Source organism: Moschus berezovskii, chromosome 2 (genome assembly GCF_049115385.1).
Source record: "Moschus berezovskii isolate FMDL1 chromosome 2, NW_MosBer_1.0, whole genome shotgun sequence".
NCBI classification, from domain to species: Eukaryota; Metazoa; Chordata; class Mammalia; order Artiodactyla; family Moschidae; genus Moschus; species Moschus berezovskii.
The window spans coordinates 124363383-124385479 of record NC_142461.1 but is presented as its reverse complement, the minus strand read 5'-3'; the positions used below and the strand labels follow the sequence as shown (position 1 = coordinate 124385479).

Here is a 22097-nt window from a genome sequence, read left to right as displayed (position 1 = left end):
TTTCACTCAAATAATGCTTGTGTAAGCATTCTTTTAGCTAAATTGTGCGTATTATCTATTCCCTTAGGGTGAATTCCTGGATGTAAATTGCTCAATCAAAAATATGCATATTTTAAAGCATTTTCCCTTTTCTCATTTTAGAAAACTGATAAAATATAATGCTGATTACAGAAAGGAAGGTTTATAAGTAAAAATTAATCTTATACTCCTTTATATCTCTGTTTTCATTGATAACCACTATTTGTTATGTGTTTTCTGTGTGGATTTTTCTCTCTTTTTAATGAAAGTGAGATCAGCCTCTCAGATTATTGTCATTTGCTTTTTATTCCACTTATTCATACCTCTTAACATGCAGGTCTTTCCACATCAAAACACAAAGATCTAGTTTTCTCATTGTGAGTTGCAGAAGATTATGATTAAGCAATTCTCCTATTTAAGAACATGAATACTACTTCAAATAGTTTTGCTATTATAGATACTGCTGCAAGTAACATTTTGAAACCTTTTGATAAGTATTCCCAACTTGTTTTCCAGCAGTTACCATTTTTGCATTCCCACCAGTGCTGGGACTGGTTCCCTTTGCCCACACCATCAATGAGCGTTATTTTTGATCTTGTGCCAGTCTAAAAGGCAAAAAGTGGTATCTTGTTGTTTTAATTTGCATTTCTTTGATTACTAATTAGATTGAACTTTCTCATATGTTCATTGGTCAATTTGCATTTCTTCTTTTGTGAATGCGTGCCTGGGTCTTTAATGTAGTCTTCCACTGAAGTGTTTCTTCTCTTGATTAAATAGATTATGTAACTGTCATATGTCGCAAATATTTCTTCCCAGTTGGAATTTGTTTATGACGTCTATTTATGGGTCTTTAGGACTTTATTGGCATTAAATAACCTTCATGTTGTGTACCCCAGTCTCTGTTGGTCTGCCTTTATTGCTGTACTGTGGCCTTACTAGTTTATGGTTATATAAAGTTCTTTGTAGTCTAGGAATATTGGTGTATATTATGAAACAGAGATCTAGTTTTTCTTTTCTTTTTTAAAGATGAACCAGTTCTAAGTCATCTTCTACTAAATATTCCTCACTGATTTTGGATACTACCATTATCACATTTGTGACTTTTAAAATATATGCAAATGTTTCTTTGAACCATTCATTTATCCATTTCCAGATGTTTTAATTATTATAATTTTACAAGATATTTTCTGGCTGGGCATGTACTTCTCCTCATTACTATTAAAGCATTTTTCTTCATTATTTATTCCAAGAAAATTTACAAATCATTTGATAAGGTTCCTTGCTCCTTACATCAAAGAAAATACCATTTAGATTTTGACTGGAATTGTATTATAAGTAGTAATTAATAATGAGAATACTAGCATAAAAATAATGTAATCTTGGAACTTGATATGCCTTCATCTCTCAATTTATTTTGTATGGCCTTTTCTACCCAAACAAATCCAGGATCATTTTGATAAATTTGTTCCTGGATAATAATTTGCATAGGGTCTCTTTATCCCCAATATTCTTTCTTTCTAGATATTGATATATTTATAATCAGCTTCCTTATTGGCTATTCTTATTAGTTCTAATGGTTTCAAATAGATTCTTTTGGGTTTTATGACTATATTGTGATACTGTCTATGAATAGCTATAGTTTCATCTCTCTCTCTACCCTTTCCACCATCACTTGTCTATTTACTTTTCCTTGTGACCAGAATGTTGAGAATAGTATTAGTAATAGTACTAGTAAGAGTAAGAGTAATAGTACTAGTAATAGTACCATTAAGAGTAAATAGGTATTCTTGCCCTGTTTCCATAAATTCTACTAAGTTGGATCTTGGTTGTTGTTTTAGTATCTTTAAATTTGCAATTACAAGAGATTTTAAATAGGAATTGTTTACTGCCAAAGTAAAGTACACGTGGCAAGGAATTCAGACTATAACATAGGACTTTGAGTGAAAAAATACATATTTCATCCTTTTCATTTTTTCCCCTCAGTGATCCTTCCCTCCCTGCCTGCCTGCCCCCTTTGGGGCAGTTCTTATTTGTTATATGTTTGATTACATAAAAATTAATGTGAGACACAAGCTTATAATGAATATTATAAGATTGTGCTCAGTTGTATCTGACTCTTTGCTAACCCATGGACTATAGCCCCTCAGGCTCCTCTGTCCGTGGGATTTCTCAGGCAAGAATACTGGATTGGTTTGCTATTCTCTTCTCCAGGGGATCTTTCAAACCCAGGGATTGAACCCTTGTCTCCTGCATAGCAGGCAGATTCTTTACCATCTGAGCACCAGGGAAACAAGTTTAGGCAATATACCTACCAAAATTGTAATACCAGACCATCTTACCTACCTCTGAGAAACCAGTATGCAAGTCAATAAGCAACGGTTAGAACAAAACATGGAACAACACACAGGTTCCAAATTGGGAAAGGAGTACATCAAATCTGTATATTGTCAGCCTGCTTATTTAACTTATATCAGACTACATCATGCAAAATGCCAGGCTGGGTGAAGTATAGGCTGGAATCAAGATTGCTGGGAGAAATATCAGTAACCTCAGATAGGCAGATGATGCCATCCTTATGGCAGAAAGTGAAGAGGAATGAAAGAGGCTTTTGATGAAGGCGAAAGAGGAGAGTGAAAAAGCTGGCTTAAAACTCAACATTCACAAAACAAAGATCATGGCATCCGGTCCCATCACTTCATGGCAAATAGGTAGGGAAACAATGGAAGCAGTGACAGACTATTTCTGGGGCTCCAAAATCACCGCAGATGGTGACTGCAGCCATGAAATTAAAAGACACTTGCTCCTTGGAAGAAAAGCTTTGATCAACCTAGACAGCATATTAAAAAGCAGAGATATTACTTTGCCAACAGAGGTCCAACTAGTCAAAGCTATGGTTTTTCCAGTAGTCATGTATGGATGTGAAAGTTGGACCATACAGAAAGCTGAGTGCCAAAGAATTGATGCTTTTGAACTCTGGTGTTGGAGAAGACTCTTGAGAGCCATTTGGACTGCAAAGAGATCCAACCAGTCAGTCTTAAAGGAAACCATTCTTGAATATTCATTGGAAGGACTGATGCTGAAGCTCCAATACTTTGGCCACCTGATGTGAAGAACTGACTCATTGGAAGACCCTGATGATGGGAAAGATTGAAGGCAGGAGGAGAAGAGGATGACAGAGGATGAGATGGTTGGATGGCATCACAGGCTCTATGCACATGAGTTTGAGCAAGCTCGGGGAATTGGTGATAGACAGGGAAGCCTCATGTGCCACAGTCCGTGGGGTCACAAAGAGTTGGACACAACTGAGGGACTGAACTGAAGCAAAAGATGTAATTTTATATTTTGCCTATAGGAGGAATTTTAGGCAGCTGATAATTATCCATTCTGCACAAATATATAAATATATTCTAAATTTGCATTTATGTAATATTCTAATTTTATGTTAAACTAAATGTAATATTCAATAACATCTAAATTTTAGGGGAAAAAACTTCTAAACATAATATTTTTCTCTCCAGTACAATTATTAAAAAGGAAAGCACATTCCTATCATTTCCTCTACCTTAGTTCAAGCCTCGTAGACTGGTTTCCATCCCTCCAATGTCTCACTCGTGTTTTCTAATCTATCCTGATGACATAATCATCTTTGCTAAACTAAATTGCAGGGTTATGGTGAAAAATGTTCACCACCTTGGGATCAGTGCACAATGAGCAAACTCCCGAGTGTAGCCTGTAGATTTATCAGGGACTCATGATAAATCTGGACTCAGACTTCCTCTTGTGCACCTTGTTGGGAGCCTTCCCAACTTCAGGTGTCCTCAGCCTTTAGGAGAAGGGGGTCCCACTGCATTCTCTGGGAAGGGTCTTGATTAAGAGAGTGTTCCAGGTGAAGCATAACATTAGGACAGTGACTAACAAAAAGTTTTAATCCTTGTTCAGGATTAAAACATGTTGAATCTCTCATATGTGCACACCTCTTCCTATCCCACTAGATTTGAATAGAGAACCAAATTCAAATTCACTGGCAATCATTGTACAGTTATGGAGAGGACCATATTTAAGATGAAGCCAAGATTCAGGAAAGAAATACTAAAATACAGTGGGCACAGCGCACACTGACACACGCACTTGTATGCGCTGCTGACTTGCCTGTCTACTCTCACTCTTCCGCTGTACACAGAAATCCATTATTTGCCTTCTCTAACTCTGTAAAACTGTCCAGTTCAAATTCTTTTCTTGGGTTTTCCGATAAAAATTAATATGACCCTCTGAGACACCAGAATTCTTTTATGTATATCCCAATTATACCTACTTTAAATATCTATTTTAATCCCTAATTAATGGCCACTCAGGAGCAGGTAGTAGAACTTCTCTCTCTTGCGTTCTGCATAGTGTTTAACACAAAGCACCCACAGAAGTTTCTTGAACTGAATGACATATAGTAATATCTATGTTAAACTGTTTTGGATACTAAATCAATGAAACAAAATAATTCAGTGTTATTGTGTTCACCAGTAAATTTATCCTACTTTTCATTGACTCCTAATGTGAATTTCAAACTTTTCCTTCTGCTCATCCTTGAAAATATTCAGGGAAAGAAACACGAGGTCTGAATCACTTCTTTTTCCTATAAACCACCTTCAAGGAAGCCAAACGCCACGAAGATAGAAGAATAATCCCTTCACTGTAACTTTGTTTTGATTCAGAACCTTCATTGCAGCCGATGCCTTTTTGGGTGGATGACCTTCCCACCAAGATTACTGTTATTCTTCTTTAATTTCCTTCTGTTCCATCCATCAAGGCGTGAGATGTAGGTTTGTAAACAACGGCAGCATGGTAAGATTCAGGTGGGTCTTTCTCTTTAGATAGACAGCGATTCCTTGTTTTCTACTCACAGTAATCTCATCCTTTCCTCTTTGCACATGCATCTCTTTACCAAGAATGTACATTTTCTTCCCCTTTCATGTTGCCTTCAACAGCCTGTCTTAAACTCACTTCTGTTAGTGAATCCTTTTCTTTCCACTACTTTACTCTGTCCCTGTAAGTAACAGGAAGCTTCTTGCATGATACTAATTTATTATTACTGAAATGTTGCTTTGTTTTTGTTCCTGGAATTCTTCATACATTGAATATTCTGAGATTCTGAATGTCCTAGGCCTTGTGTGGCAGGGACTCTCTTCCATTTTTTTCTATCTATGGGATAATGGACCTAATTTTTCTTTTTGCCCCTTCTCATCTCATGTAGGACTTGACATAAAGCATAATCAGTAAAATTACAGATGATAAATGTTTTATGAGTTTTCACTATTCATACATACAAGAATATAAACACAATGGTTTTGACTGGAAATTTTAATTTCTTTTAGGTGATTCCAAGTATGATTTTCTACAGAAAGAAGAATTTGTTGAACTCAAGGACATATTCTCTGTCAAACTGAAACGGCGTTATTCAATTAAACAGCAGAGAAGTGGTACTTTATTAGGAATCACTCTCTTCATATGTTTGAAAAAGGAACAAAATAAATTAAAGGATTCTACACTTGATCTTATTAATTTAAGTGAAGACCACTGTGACATATGGTTTAGACAGTTCAAGAAAATTTTGGCAGGTAAGTACTCCTTATGGAAATTTTTAATGAGTCTAGTTTCCTTGATGTAGGTTATTAATCTAAACATGGTATTATATTTATCAATATAGTAACCCTTAATTATATTGAAGTTGTTTGCTTATATTTCTAGTCTGTTAAATGTTCTTAGCATGAAAGGTGTTGAATTTGGTCACATGTTTTTTCTCCATTAATTGAAATAATCATTTAACTTTTTCCTTTCCTTCTGTTAATGTGGTGTTTTACATTGATTTTTAATAGGTTGAACCATCCTTGCATTCCAGCAATAAATCCCAAATAGTCGTTGTATATAATTCTTTTAATATTTTACTGAATTTGACTTGCTAGTATTTTGTTGAGGATTGTAACATTACTATTTATTAGAGATACTTGAGTGTAGTTTTTATTTTTCTACTTTTAGTATCTTTCTGACTTTGATATCAAGGTAGTACTGACCTTGTAGAATGATTTAGGAAGTAACCGTTGAATGACTGCTTCCATGAAGAAGTTTTGATAATCTGAAGTAAAACACTTCTTAAACAATATTGTTCTCTTGGGAGCTGCTTTTAAAAGGATATTTATTTTTCTATTACTGTTTCTTTTGAGCTTATATTAGGATTTATTTTTCTTGCACCTACACATTGATAGCAAGTGAATATGTATACTGGATGACTTGAGAGTAACAGTTTTTATTAATTGAAATATAATTGATTTCAATATTGTGTTTCAGGTATACAGCAAAGTGATTTGGTTATATGTGTGTGTGTGTGTGTTCTTTTCCTATTTTACATTGTTGGTTATTATAAGATCCTGAATATAGTTCCCTGTGAAATATAATGAATTACTGTTTAGTTTATATATGTTAGTGTGCATCTATTAATACCATACTCCTGATTTATCCCTCCCCTTTCCCCTTTGGTACCCATAAGTTTGTTTTCTATGTCTCTGTGTTTCTATGTTTTAAATAAGTTCGTTTGTCCAGTTTTTAGATTCCACATAATAAGTAATATCATATGGTGTTTGTTTTTCTCTTTCTGACTTACTTCACTTAGTATGACAATATCTAGGTCTATTCATGATGCTGCAAGTGGCATTATTTCATTCTTTTTTAATGGCTGAGTAGTATTCCATTACAAACATATACATATATAAATATACACACATTTACATATATTTGTGTATATATACATAAATATATATGTATGTATATACACCCAGGTGGCACTAGTAATAAACAATCTGCCTTCCAATGCACGAAACTTAGGAGACTCATATTTGATCCCTGGGTTAGGAAGATCCCCTGGAGGTGGGCATGGCAACCCACTCCAATATTCTTGCCTGGAGAATCCCATGGACAGAGGAACCTGGTGTGCTACAGTCTGTAGCATCACAAAGAGTTGGACATGACTGAAGTCAGGATACAGGCGTACACACACACACACACACACACACACACAACCCATGTCTTCTTTATTCCTTCATCTGTTGACAGACCTTGAAGTTGCTTCTGTGTCTTGGCTGTTGTATATAGTGCCACCGTGAACATCGGGGTGCATGTATCTTTTTGAATTATAGCAGTTAGTTTTTCTGGATGTATGCCCAGGAGTGGGATTGCTGGATTAGACAGTAACTCTGTTTTTAGTTTTTTTAATGAACTTCTATACTGTTCTTCATAATGGCTGCACCAATTTACATTCCCATCAACAGTGTAGGACGGTTCTTGTTTCAACACACCCCCTCCAGCATATATTTGCAGAGTTTTTGATGATGGCCATTCTGATCTGTGTGAGGTGATACCTCACTGTAGTTTTGATTTGTATTTCTCAAATAATTAACAATATTGAGCATCTTTTCATTTGCCTGTTGGCTATCTGTATGTCTTCTTTGGAGAAATGTCTGTTCAGGTCTCTTGCCTATTTTTTGAAAGTATTGTTTTTTGAAATTGAGTTGTATGGACTAAATACATCTTTTGCAATTCTCTCCCAGTCTGTAGTTTGTCTTTTTGTTTTGTTTATGGTTTCCTTTGGTGTGCAAAATCTTATAAGTTTGAGTAGGTCCCACTGTTTATTTTTGCTTTTATTTATTTTGCCTTGGGAGACTGACTTTAGAAAACATCGGTGTGATTTATGTCACAGAATGTTTTTTCTATCTGCTATTCTAGGAGTTTGGGGTGTTGTGTCTTATATTTATTTGTCTTTAAGCCATTTTGAATTGAATTAAATTTTTGTATATGGTGTAAGGGAGTTTTCTAACTTCATTGATTTATATGTGGCCGTCTAATGAGAATAACAGTTTTTTGAAGATAATTTAAATTGTCTATATTTCAGGGTAGTTTTTCCTAAAGGTAATATCCAGAGAAAAGAGAATATTTTCTGGAATATTATTCCTTATGAATTCAGTGTATCTTAAATTTTTCAATGATATTTATACTTTACATATTAAATAAAGTATACATGAATACACATATGAAGTTGGACTATAAAGAAAGCTGAGTGCCAAATAATTGATGCTTTTGAAATGTGGTGTTGGAGAAGTCTCTTGAGAGTTCCTTGGACTGCAAAGAGATCCAACCAGTCCATCCTAAAGGAAATCAGTCCTGAATATTCACTGGAAAGACTGATGCTGAAGCTCCAATACTTTGGCTACCTGATGTGAAGAACTGACTCATTGGAAAAGACCCTGATGCTGGGAAAGATTGAGGGCAGAAGGAGAAGGGGATGACAGAGGATGAGATGGTTGGATGGCATCACTGACTCAATGGACATGAGTTTGAGTAAACTCCAGGAGTTGGTGAGGGACAGGGAGGCCTGGTGTGTTGCAGTCCATGGGTTCACAGAGTCAGACATGACTGAGTGACTGAACTGAACTGAACGTATAAAGCACATTAGATTTCTAAAGGTATCTAGTTAGCGTATAATCAAACTGAGTTTTAGGATTTTTTTTCTCACAGACTTATAAATCTTGCTTTTTTCTTTTTTTGTCCATTTTTTCCTGTTTCCTAGGTTGACTCGGGTAGAGGCAGTTACTGTTGATGCACAGCTTGGGGTAGAGATGATTCAGGACAGATCTGGGTGCCAGACAAAGAGCAGGCACATGGTGATGTTAAGTTTTCAGGCCAGAAATCATTCATCGAGAAGACTGAGGACCCAAGTTGGTCAAGGGCAGCCAGCTGATATAGTTGTATGTATAGAAGATGGGTTGAAGTGACCTATTAAAACTATGAGACCTGTTACTAAATGGTCCCTTCAAGTGTAAGGAAACCTGATTAAGAAAACAGGAAACTACAGAGGCCAAAGTTTGGTCCATCTCTCTAGAAACATAAAGAATGTATATATACATGTCTATTTATATATAGAGAGACTGAGGAAGGAGATATATATATGTGTGTGTGTGTGTGTATATATATATATATACATTTAACTAAAATCATTCCACTTTAACAGTGGGTCTTTTACAGCATTCTTATTTAAAATTCATTTGAGAAGAGATAAAAAGAGGTTAAAATGAAAATGAAAACTTAATTGAATTAAATTTCCCTTACATGAGCAGGTGTTCATGGGACTTGCATGGTCTATAAAATAGGAATGGGTCATTTGTTCAGGAGAGTCAAAGCTCTTCCTTGCACTGAAAATCTTGAAGAAATCTTCTCCCTTGGGGCTTGTGAAGGGCTGGCTGAGTGATGTAAGAGACAACTTCTGCAATATATCTCATCCATAAAAACCAGCAGCAAGCAAGCAGCGGGCATCCCAACAAAGCTCAATTTAGTAAAAGCAATTTTATTAAAGAAGAGGAACTTGTCCAAACACACACACCCCACAAAAATACTATCCAAATATTTGTTCAGCTTAATGAGTAATGTTTTGGTTTGATCCAGGATTAAAATCTAAGCTAATTAGAGAGATGAATAAACTACATATTTCTTAGGCTATCATCCTTTGAAAATGTTACTTTTTGTATTGTTGACTTTGATAACATTTGGAGGTAGTGAAATACATGAGATCATGTTCTTTAGCATGGTCCTGGAGGACAGAGCAATTTTGCTGATGAAGAGCAAATAGACTGACTTCTGAAATCAACCAGTGCAAACACAACAGAGTTGAAATCATCCAGTAAAAATGAAGGAACTGAATCAAGGTGGTTTGAATGAATGACTGTTAACCATTTCTGCCCCTGAGCGGTCTCAGTAGGTCCTTCAGGAGAAGCCAGCTACTATCTCCAAGCCCCAGGAAGACAGTCCTGGGACAGCTTCGTTATGCAACAGATGCACTCTTAAGGCTCCAAAGCTCTACCAAATGCTGCGTGATACTGATACTTCCTTTTTAAGGTTGCAGTCTTAGAACATTTTTCTTCATACTTTCTTCACTTTCAAAGCCATGCAATCCAGGTGTTCATTGAAGTGCCTATTGCCTGAGAATCAAATATTTACAATTGGATCAGGACTCTTTCTGTAAGTGGAGGTGGCCTGTGTCTTTCCTGGTCTTCCTGGGTTCAGGGTGATTGTTTACGTCTTCCTGGTCCTCTTTGGTTCTGATTTCCCCAGAATTGGGTTTATTTGTGGATTATCTCTCTGTCTCACATCCATTGTCCCTATTCTACTACATATACTGTGTCAGGTCTGGCAGATAATGGTTGTTGGTTTCCAAAAAATTAAAAAAAGAAAAAAAGTTACCAATCAAGGAATTTGTATTTGAAACAGACCTAACTTAAGTTTGGTGGGTGATAGAACTTTGCATCAAAAAATATAAATGACTTACACTTGAATTTTAGATATCATTAAGTCCAAAGACTGTTTTAAACTAGTTTTGTGCAAAACAGTGGATTAAAAAAATGCTGATATGATGGGAATAGATGAAATATTATAAAGAAGTAGTATAGAATTTCTTTTAAAAAAGCAGAGGGCTAAATACAGAATGTTGGGTAATACCCGTATATTAAAATAGGCAGAGAAGATAAAAGCCAGAACTACAAAATAAAAGGAATGGTTAAAAAATAATGACTAGCTCTTTTATCATGGGACTATTGAATTTTATTGTTCAGTTCAGTTCAGTTCAGTTCAGTCGCTCAGTCGTGTCCGACTCTCCGCGACCCCATGAATCACAGCACGCCAGGCCTCCCTGTCCATCACCAACTCCCGGAGTACACTCAAACTCATGTCCACAGAGTCGGTGATGCCATCCAGCCATCTCATTCTCCGTCGTCCCCTTCTCCTCCCGCCCCCAACCTTTCCCAGCATCAGAGTCTTTTCCAGTGAGTCAACTCGTCGCATGAGGTGGCCAAAGTATTGCAGCTTCAGCTTTAGCATCAGTCCCTCCAATGAACATCCAGGATTGATCTCCTCTAGAATGGACTGGTTGGATCTCCTTGCAGTATAAGGAACTCTCAAGAGTCTTCTCCAGCACCACAGTTCAAAAGCATCTATTCTTCGGCGATCAGCTTTCTTCACAGTCCAACTCTCACATCCATACAAGACCACGGGAAAAACCATTGCCCTGACTAGATGGACCTTGGTTGGAATTTTATTGTTAGACTTCGCTAATTTATTTGTAATGGTTTTGGTTTTGCTAATTTATTTGTAATGTTTATTACTCTGAGACAATCGACAAAGGTAATTTTAGCCCACATTTGATTTAGTTCCAATATCATATTTTTCTATTTATTTCTAAATGCTAATTTCATGAAGTAGGCAAATATGAATGATCCACTTTGATTAAGAATACTTTGTCCTTGTAATGTAGTCTTCTCTTAGCTTCTATTTCAATAGCCATCCTCAGTTTTTAGGTATGAAAAATGAAGAAAATAGCAAAATTACTTAAATATTTGGCTTTTATTTCTAAGAGTATTTTTTCCCAGTTTCCCAAAGATGTCAAATCTGTTTTCCATGTGATAATAATTTTGATTTTCAGAGGATTCTTTCCTTAATAGTAAAAACTGGGGCTTCTAAACAATAGTTTGTTTAATATTTATTTTGTCTTGTGCAAGAAATTAAGGGTGAAACAAATTTTGGGGTTTAAAAAATAATCCAAACTATATTGTCAATTATATTATCATGAACCAGGTTGAATTTTTATTAGCAGGAGACCAGAATGATGTGAAGTTTTACTTGGATATAGTGCCAAATGATATAAGGAAAAATAAATTGGAAATTAAGAATATAACAGTTGTCTTAAAATGAGTATTAGTTATATGTCAAAAGTATGAACTTCAGACATTTCGTTGTGAACTGTTTGAGCTGTCACTTGTTTCCTTAGGGACAAATTATTTTCTGTAGACTTTATGTCTGAAGTATGGTTATTTTTCTTTGAAGCACCAAAAAAAAAAGATTTAAGATTTTGGTTTATGAACAGTTGAGTTGGACATTAAAATTATGCATGTCACTTAAAAAATTTTTTTTTAAATTTTTTTGACTTTTAAGAAAAAATTTGAAATTTTTTATTGAAATGTAGTTGACTTACAAAGTTGTGTTAGTTTCAGGTGTACAGCAGAGTGATTTATATATGTATGTATATATTCTTTTTTTACAGCCTCTTCCAGTATATGTTATTACAAGATATTTAGTGTAGTTCCCTGTGCTAGACAGTAGGTCCTTGTCGCTTATCTATTTTTGTATATAGTATATATAGTGTGTATATTTTAATCCCCTAATCCAAATTTATCCCTATCCTCCTTTCAGTTCAGTTCAGTTCAGTTCAGTCACTCAGTCGTGTCCGACTCTCCGCGACCCCATGAATCACAGCACGCCAGGCCTCCCTGTCCATCACCAACTCCCGGAGTTCACTCAAACTCATGTCGACAGAGTCGGTGATGCCATCCAGCCATCTCATTCTCCGTCGTCCCCTTCTCCTCCCGCCCCCAACCTTTCCCAGCATCAGAGTCTTTTCCAGTGAGTCAACTCGTTGCATGAGGTGGCCAAAGTATTGCAGTTTCAGCTTTAGCATCAGTCCCTCCAATGAACACCCAGGATTGATCTCCTTTAGAATGGACTGGTTGGATCTCCTTGCAGTATAAGGGACTCTCAAGAGTCTTCTCCGTAACCATAAATTTGTTCTCTATGTCTGTAAATCTATTTCTGTTTGTAAATATGTTCATTTGTATCTTTTTTTTTTTAGATTCCACGTGTAAATGAAATATTTGTTGTTTTCTGTCTGGTTTACTTCATGTATATGAGAATCTCTAGATCCATCCATGTTGCTGCAGATGCCACTATTTCATTTTTTTTATGTCTGGGTAATATTCCCTGGGCTTCCTTGGTGGCTCAGATGGTAAAGTGTCTGCCTGTAATGCGGGAGACCTGGGTTTGATCCCTGGGTCGGGAAGATCTCCTGAAGAAGGAAATGGCACCCCACTCCAGTACTCTTGCCGGGAAAATCCCATGGACAGAGGAGCAGGGTAGGCGACAGTCCATGGGGTCGCAAAGAGTCGGACCCGACTGAGCAACTTCACTCAAACATATACACCAACTCTTCTTTATCCATCCATCTGTTGATGTGTGTTGAGGTTGCTTTCATATCTTGGCTGTTACAGATAGTGCTGCTATGAACATTGAGGTGCACATATCTTTTTCAGTTATGGTTTTCTCTAGATATCTGTACAGGAGTAAAGTTTCAGTATCGTATTGCCTATTTTTTATTCTTTTTCAGGAACCCCATGCTGTTTTTCATAGTGGCTATACCAATTTACATTTCTACCGACAGTGTAGGAGGGTTCCTTTTTCTCTACACCTGCCAGCATTTATTTATACACATTTTGATTTTGGCCATTCTGACCAGTTTGATACTTTTTCTGATACTTTATTATAGTTTTTATTTGCATTTCTCTAGTAATTAGTGATATTGAGCATAGTTTCATGTGCCTTTTGACCATAGGTATATATTCTTTGGAGAAATGTCTTTTTAGATGTACCCATTTTTAAAAAATGTATTTATTTTTTATTGAAGGATAATTGCTTTACAGAATTTTGCTGTTTTCTCTCAAACCTCAACATGAATCAGCCATATCCCCACCCTTTTGAAACTCCCTCCCATGTCCCTCTCCATCCCACCCCTCTAGGTTGATCCAGAGCCCCTGTTTGAGTTTCCTGAGCCATACAGAAGATTCCCGTTGGCTATCTGTTTTACATATGGTGATGTAAGTTTCCATGTTACTCTTTCCATATGTCTTACCCTCACCTCCCCTTTCCCCAAGTCCATAATTCTATTCTCTATGTCTATTTCTCCATCATTGCCCTGTAAATAAATTCTTCAGTACCATTTTCTAGATTCCATATATATGCATTAGAACACAGTATTTATCTTTCTCCTTCTGACTCACTTCACTCTGTATATATAATAGGTTCTAGGTTCATCCACCTCATTAGAACTGACTCGAATGAGATCCTTTTTATGGCTAAGTAATATTCCGTTGTGTATTCGTACCACAACTTCTTTATCAATTCATCTGTCGATGAACATCTAGGTTGCTTCCATGTTCCAGCTGTTGAAAACAGTGCTGCAGTGAACAATGGGATACATGTGTCTCTTTCAATTTTGGTTTCCTCAAGGTATATGCCTAGGAGTGGGATTGCTGGGTCATATGGTGGTTTTATTCCTCGTTTTTTAAGGAATCTCCATACCATCTTTCCGGAGAAGGCAATGGTAAGCCACTCCAGTACTCTTGCCTAGAAAATCCCATGGATGGAGGAGCCTGGTGGACTGTCGTCCATGGGGTCGCTAAGGGTTGGATACGACTGAGCGACTTCACTTTCACTTTTCACTTTCACACATTGGAGAAGGAGGTGGCAACCCACTCCGGTGTTCTTGCCTGGAGAATCCCAGGGACGGGGGAGCCTGGTGGGCTTCCGTCTATGGGGTCACACAGTCAGACACGACTGAAGTGACTTAGTAGCAGCAGCAGCAGCACCGTCTTTCATAGTGACTGTATCAGTTTACATTCCCACCAATAGTGTAAGAGTGTTCTCTTTTCTCCACACCTTCTCCAGCATTTGTTTTTTGTAGACTGTTTGATGATGGACATTCTGACCGGTTTTAGGTGATATCTCCTTGTAGTTTTGCTTTGCATTTCTCTAATAATGAGCAATGTTTAGCATATTTTCATGTGTTTGTTAACCATCTGTATGTCTTCTTTGGAGAAATGTCTGTTTAGGTCTTTTTCCCACTTTTTGATTGAGTTGTTTCTTTTTCTGGTATTGAGTTGTTGAGCTGCTTGTATATTTTGGAAATTAATGCTTTGTCAGTTGTTTCATTTGCTATTATTTTCTCCCATTCTGAGGGCTGTCTTTTCACCTTGCTTATAGTTTCCTTTGCTGTGCAAAAGATTTTAAGTTTAATCAGTTCCCTCTTGTTTACTTTTGTTTTTATTTCTGTTACTCTAGGAGGTGGGTCATAGAGGATCTTGCTTTGATTTATGTCATCGAGTGTTCTGCCTATGTTTTCCTCTAAGAGTTTGATAGTTTCTGGTCTTACATTTAGGTCTTTAATCCATTTTGAGTTTATCATTGTGTATGGTGTTAGGAAGTGTTCTAATTTCATTCTTTTACATGGAGCTGTCCAGTTTTCCCAGCACCATTTATTGAAGAGGCTGTCTTTGTCCCATTGTATGTTCTTGCCTCCTTTGTCAAAAATAAGGTACCCATAGGTGCATGGGTTTATTTCTGGGCTTTCTATCTTGTTCCATTGGTTTATATTTCTGTTTTTGTGCCAGAACCATACTGTCTTGATGACTGTAGCTTTGTAGTATAACCTGAAATCAGGAAGGTTGATTCCTCCAGCTCCATTCTTCTTTCTCAAGACTGCTTTAGCTATTTAGGGTCTTTTATTTCCATATGAAGTATGAGATTTTTTGTTCTAGTTCTGTGAAAAATGCCATTGGTAAATTGATAAGGATCGCATTGAATCTGTAGATTGCATTTGGTAGTATAGTCATTTTCACAATGTTGATTCTTCCTACCCAGGAACATGGAATATCTCTCCATCTGTTTATGTCATTTTTGATTCTTTCATTAGTGTCTTATAATTTTCTGTATACAGTTCTTTTGTCTCCTTAGGTAGGTTTACTCCTAGATATTTAATTCTTTTTGTTTCAAATGGTGAATGGGATTGATTCCTTAATTTCTCTTTCTGATTTTTCATCATTTGTATATAGACATGCAAGTGATTTCTGTATATTGATTTTGTATCCTGCAACTTTGCTCTAGTAGTTTTCTGATACTATTTTAGGTTTTTCTATGTACAGTATCATGTCATCTGCAAACTGTGAGAGCTTTACTTCTTTTTCAATCTGGATTCCTTTTATTTCTTTTTCTTTTCTGATTGCTGTAGCTAGGACTTCCAGAACTATGTTGAATAATAGTGGCAAAAGTGGACTCCCTTGTCTTGTTCCTGATCTTAGGGAGAATGCTTTCAGTTTTTCACCATTGAGAATAATGTTTGCTATAGGCTTATCATATATGGCCTTCACTATATTGAGGTAAGTTCCTTCTATGCCCATTTTTTGAAGAGTTTTAATCATAAATGGACTGCCTCTGCTGCAGAAGTTATGGCCCCACCAGAGTCTTTTTTGAGCCTCTTGTAACTGGAGATAGAAGGCCTCTTTGGCTAGTCTTTCTCCATAGCTCCGCCTGTTCAGGAACTTAGAGGGCTCCCTTGCCTGGGGTCCTTCTCTGTTGTGCGGTGCATCACACACATAGAGGGGCCCCCTGGCTGGGGTCCTACTCTGTAGATCAGCTCATCAGACACTTAAAGGAGCACCCCGGGTAGGGTCCTACTCTGTAGTTCAGTGCGTCAGGCATTTGGTGGGCCAGCCTCTCTATTGTTCAGTTGCTGATGCTGGAGTGTGGGGAGAGAGAGGCTATGGTGATGACTCCACCCCCAACGTGTGACTCAGCAGTATCACCTTGCTTCCATGGTTGCCTGGCTTTCCTCCCCTGGCATTTCCCACCATGATCTCCTCCCTTACATCCCCTCAATCCGTCTCTCTGAAGTCAACAGCAGCCCTCGCCCTGGGATTGCTCCACAATCCCTAAACTTCAGCTCCCAGCTGCTGCCCCTTCCAGGAGACCAGCATTCCTGTCTGGGGTATGTATGGCTGTGGCAAGGACTGTCTGATTCTCATTCCTTTTGGGCTGCCACAGCTGTTTCACTCACAGCCTTAAAAGTTTCTCCTCTGACTCAGACAGTTGCCCTGCTGTGGGGATTGGACCCCTACTTCAGTTCCCCCACCCACTGAGGGCAGGTCCAGTCCTACTAACTCTCCTGTTTTTTCCCCTGGTTCCTTTGTCCTACTGAGTTTTGCGTGGTTCTATATATTCTTTTCCACTGTCAGGTACTCCTGTTCACTCTCAGCGGGTGTGCTGCATGCATTTCTTTGTCTGAAGGTGTATTCCTGATACATCTGTGGAGAGAGATGTACTCCACGTCCACCTACTCCTCCGCCATCTTGTTCTCTCTTAAATGTACCCATTTTTGATTGGAATTTTTTTTTTTTGATACTGAGCTAATTGTAGATTTTGGAGACTAATCCCTTGTTAGTTGCATCAACTGCAAATATTTTCTGCCATCCTGTAGGTTGTCTTTTTTTTTTTTTTTAATGGTGTCCTTTGCCATGCTAAAGCTTCAAAGTTTAATTCGGTCCCTTTTTTTTTTTTTTTTCATTACTCTCGGAGATAGGCTGAAAAGAATTATTATTGCTATGATGTATGTCAAAGAATGTTCTGCCTGTGTTTTCCTCTAGAAGTTTTATAGTATTCAGTTTTACATTTAGGCCTTTAATCTATTTTGAGTTTGTTCTTGTATATGATGTTAGAGAATGTTCTAAAATCATTCATTTGCATATAGCTGTCTAATTTTCCCAGCAGTATTTATTAAAGAGACTTTGTTTTCTCCATTTTATGTTCTTCCTTCCTTTGTCATACATAGATTAATTGGCCATATGTGCATGGGTTTATTTCTGGGCTGTCTATTTTGTTCATTGATTTTCTGATTTCTGTTTTTGTGCCAGTACCACACTGTTTTGATTTCTGTAGCTTTTTATTGTAATCTGAAGTCAGGAAACCTGATTCCTCTGTCTCTGTTTTTTCTCAAGATTGCTTTGGCCATTCACTGTCTTCCATGTTTCCATACAAATTTAGTATTTTGTTCGAGTTCCATGAATAATGCCTTTGGTAATTTGATAGAAATTACACTAAATCAGTAGATTGCCTTGGGTCATATAGTCACTTTGACAATATTGATTCTTCCAATCTAAGAACACAGTATATCTTTCCATTTGTTTTTGTCATCTCCATTTCTTTCATCAGCATCTTATAGTTTTCAAATTACAAGTCTTTGCTTCCTTAGGTAGGTTTATTCCTAGGTATTTTGTTCTTTTTGATGCCATGGTAAATGAAATTATTTCCTTATTTCTCTTTCTGACCTTTTGTTAGTGATAGGAACACAACAGATTTCTATGTATTAAGTTTATATCCTCCATGTTTACCAAATCCATTGAGTTTTAGTATCTCCAGGATTTTCTGTAGCTAGTATCATGTAATCTGCAAACAATGAAATTTTTGCTGCTTCTTTTCCAATTTTATTTCCTTTCATTTCTATTTCTTTTATGGCTGCTTGTATTTGTCTTATGTATTGAGGTGCTCCTATGTTGGATGCATATATATTACAGTTGTTATATCTTCTTGGGTTGATTCTTCGATCATTATGTAGAGTCCTTCTTTCTCTCTTGTAACAGTCTTTATTTTAAAGTTTATTTTGTCTGACATGAATATTGCTACTCCAAATTTCTTTTGACTTCTACTTGCATGGAATACCTTTTTCCATTCCCTCACTTTCAGTCTGTATGTCTCTCTAGATCTGAAATGGGTCTCTTGTAGACAGCGTGTATATGGATCTTGTTTTTGTATCCATTCAGCCTAAGTCTTTTGGTTGGAACGTTTAATCTTTTTACATTTAAGATAATTAGTGATGTTTGTTCTTATTGCCATTTGTTAATTGTTTTGGGTTTGTTTTTGGATTTTTTTTCTTCCCTTGCTCTTTCATTGTCTTGTGATTTTATGACTATCTATAGTATTGTGCAGATGCTGATTGCAGCCATGAAATTTAAAGACGCTTACTCCTTGGAAGGAAAGTTATGACCAACCTTGATAGTATATTAAAAAGCAGAGACATTACTTTGCCAACAAAGGTCCGTCTAGTCAAGGCTATGGTTTTTCCCGTGGTCGTGTATGGATGTGAGAGTTGGACTGTGAAGAAAGCTGATCACCGAAGAATTGATGCTTTTGAACTGTGGTGTTGGAGAAGACTCTTGAGAGTCCTTGGACTGCAAGGAGATCCAACCAGTCCATTCTAAAGGAGATCAATCCTGGGTGCTCATTGGAAAGACTGATGCTAAAACTGAAATTGCAATACTTTGACCACCTCATGTGACAAGTTGACGCACTGGAAAAGACTCTGATGCTGGGAAAGGTTGGGGGCGGGAGGAGAAGGGGACAACAGAGAATGAGATGGCTGAATGGCATCACCAACTCAGTGGACATGAGTTTGAGTGTACTCCGGGAGTTGGTGATGGACAGGGAGGCCTGGCGTGCTGTGATTCACTGGGTCACGGAGAGTCGGACACGACTGAGCGACTGAACTGAACTGATAGTATTGTGTTTGAATTCTGTTTTCTTCACGTGTATATCTACCATAGGTTTTTAGTTTGTGGTTACCGTGAGTTTTTGGTATAGAATTCTCTTTCTATATACATAATTATTTTAAGTTACTGATCTATTAATATCAAATGCATTTCAAATATCCTGCATTTGTGCTCTTCTCACAGATATTAGTTTAAATATCATATTTGTGAATGAATGATTTCCTACCTTTGTGTATGTTTGCCTTTACTAGTGAGTTTTCCCATTCATATTTTCTTTGTTTCTAGTTGTGGCCTTTTCTTTTCTGCCTAAAGAAATTCTTACAGCATTTGTTATAAAGCTGGTTTGGTGATTCTGAATACTCTGAGCTTTTGCTTATCTGTAAAGCTTTTGATTTCTCCATCGTATCTGAATGAAAGCCTTGCTGGGTGGAGTATTCTTGGTTGTAGGTTTTCTGCTTTCATCACTTTAAATATATCTCTCTTCTGGCCACTCTCTTCTGGCCTATAGAATTTATGCTGAAAAACCAGCTAAGAACCTTATGGGGATTCCCTTGTTTGTTTTTTGTTGCTTTTAATATTTTCTCTTTGTCTTTAATTTTTGTCTTTTTTATTAATATGTGTCTTGACATGTTTCTCCTTGGGTTTATCCTGTGTGGAACTCTGTGCTTCTTGGACTTGGGTGACTATTTCCTTTCCCATATTAGAGATGTTTTCAGCCATTATCTCTTCAAATATTTTCTGTGGCCCTTTATCTCTCTTTCTCTTTCTGAGACCCCTATAATGCAAATGTAGCATTTGATGTTGTCCCAGAGGGCTCTTAAATTTCGTTGTTTCTTTTTATTCTTTATTCTGTTCCATGTCAGCAGTTATTACCATTCTGTTTTCCAGCTCAATCATCTGTTTTTCTGCCTCATTTATTCTGCTGTTGATTCCTTCTAGTGTATTTTTCATTTCTGTTATTGTATTCTTCAACTCTCATTGATCTTTATTTTTCTAATTCTTTGTTAAAACTTCTTGCAACTTCTCTGTGCATCCATTCTCTTCCTGAGTTCTTGAATCATATTTACAGTCATTACTCTGAACTCTTTCTCAGGTAAATTGCCTATCTCCTCATCACTGGTTGCTCTGAGGTTTTATCTTATTCCTTCATCTGGAACATATCCCTCTGCTGGCTCATTTTCTAAACTCATGTCTAAACTTCTATTTGTATTTTTATGTATGTGGAAGTTTAGGTATGTTTCTAAACCTTGGAGAAGTCTCCCTCTGTAGGGGATGTTCTTTGTGTCATCAAATGGTGAGGAACCAGCTCTGGTCCCAAGGTGGGTTCTGACCTGTTTGCAGACTCAGCTCTACAGATTATGGGACTGTTATTTCTTACTTCTGGTTTCTGACCCGTGGTGGTTGAGTCTCGTCTAGAGGCTTGTGCAGACTTTCTGTGGGAGGGGTTGGTGACTTCTCACTGGTGGATGGAATAGGGTCTGGTGGGCTGGACCATGTCAAGGGGTATGTCTTGAGGTGACTGTGGGCTCAGGAAGTCTTTCGGCAGCCTGTCTGATGGGTGTGATGGTGTTCTCACCTTGTTTTCTGTTTGTCCTGAGTGGTCCCAGTACTGGAGCCTGCAGGTTATTGGGTGGGGCCAGGTCTTGGTGATAATGTCCCTAGCAACCCATCAAGGTTCACAAAAGCCCAGTAATGACTGACAGAGGCATGCCAAGGTTTTTCTTGTTCCTTTGCTCATTAGCATCAGCTCTGACTCATAGCCATGACTCCTTCAGCTGAAGGCAAGCTTGAATTTGTTCTTTAGAAACTATTGATGCTGTTTATACTTGGGATGAGTGACAAAAGGCCATCTTCCCAAGGGCTTCTTACAGGCTTCTGTAACATATTTATCCTAAGGGAGGGATATATTTTGTATATAATTGATAATTATGTTTAAAAACAAGTAGTTAATGTCTTATAGAAGAAAATTATATTCCTGTTTCAGTCACAACAGATTACCTTGAGAAAATAAATTTGGAGATATATTTATTCTCAAGTTTTTTCTAATATGTTTCTAATTCTTTTGCTATATAATAGTTCTTTTAAATATGTCCTTTGTGTTAAATTTCTTCTCTGGAAAAAAATTAGATATGTTTTATTATATTTTATCATGTGATTACATCAAAGACTAAATAAGGTCTAAATATTTTTAGAGAAAACTATTTCCAGTAAAATGTTGAATTGTTTTCATGCTGTTAAATGAATTAGTTAATATTTCTCCCTTGACTGAATTATAGAGAAGTCATTATTTTAAAAAGTTAAGTCTTAATGATAATAGCTGACATTTATTAAGCATTTACTATGTGCCACTTTTGTAAGCAATTTTTATTAATTATCTCATTAAATCCTTATAATAGCATCGAGCTATAAATATTTTCTCATGTGAAAAGGGGAATGGGAATGATATAGCTTATTTTATAAGCTTAGTTGTGAGGTTTGAAGGATTAAAATAATGTATGATTTAGCAGATAGCAGAATTAAGTAAATTATTTTTATTAATGTACTCAGTTTATACATGAGAAAACCAAGGCTTAAATAGTTTAATATTTTGCTAGTTTGAAGTTACAGAGCTAGTAATGTGATGGAGGAGCTGGAAACAAATTTGTATCTGCATGAATCTGGAAAATAAGTCCTTAGTTGATATGCTATTTCCTTTCAGATCTACTGTATGCATACTCCACAACTCTTAAAGTATAATATATTTATTGTACATGTTTAGACTCTTTCCTGAAAAAGGGACTTCAAACACTAGTTAGGAAGGAGCTACATTATCTTATTTGAAGATTATACCTTTCTAGACTTCTTTTCCAA

The 22097-nt window shown here is 36.8% G+C and overlaps 1 protein-coding gene across 1 annotated transcript in view; it reads left to right on the top strand.

The window, feature by feature from the left end:
* Positions 1 to 22097, top strand: part of CERKL (CERK like autophagy regulator) — a 153191-nt gene that overhangs the window by 56123 nt on the left and 74971 nt on the right. Inside the window, exon 2 of the mRNA XM_055398065.2 lies at positions 5385 to 5627. Within this exon, the coding sequence (XP_055254040.2) occupies positions 5385 to 5627 (243 nt within the window). The remainder of the gene's footprint in view (positions 1 to 5384; positions 5628 to 22097) is intronic.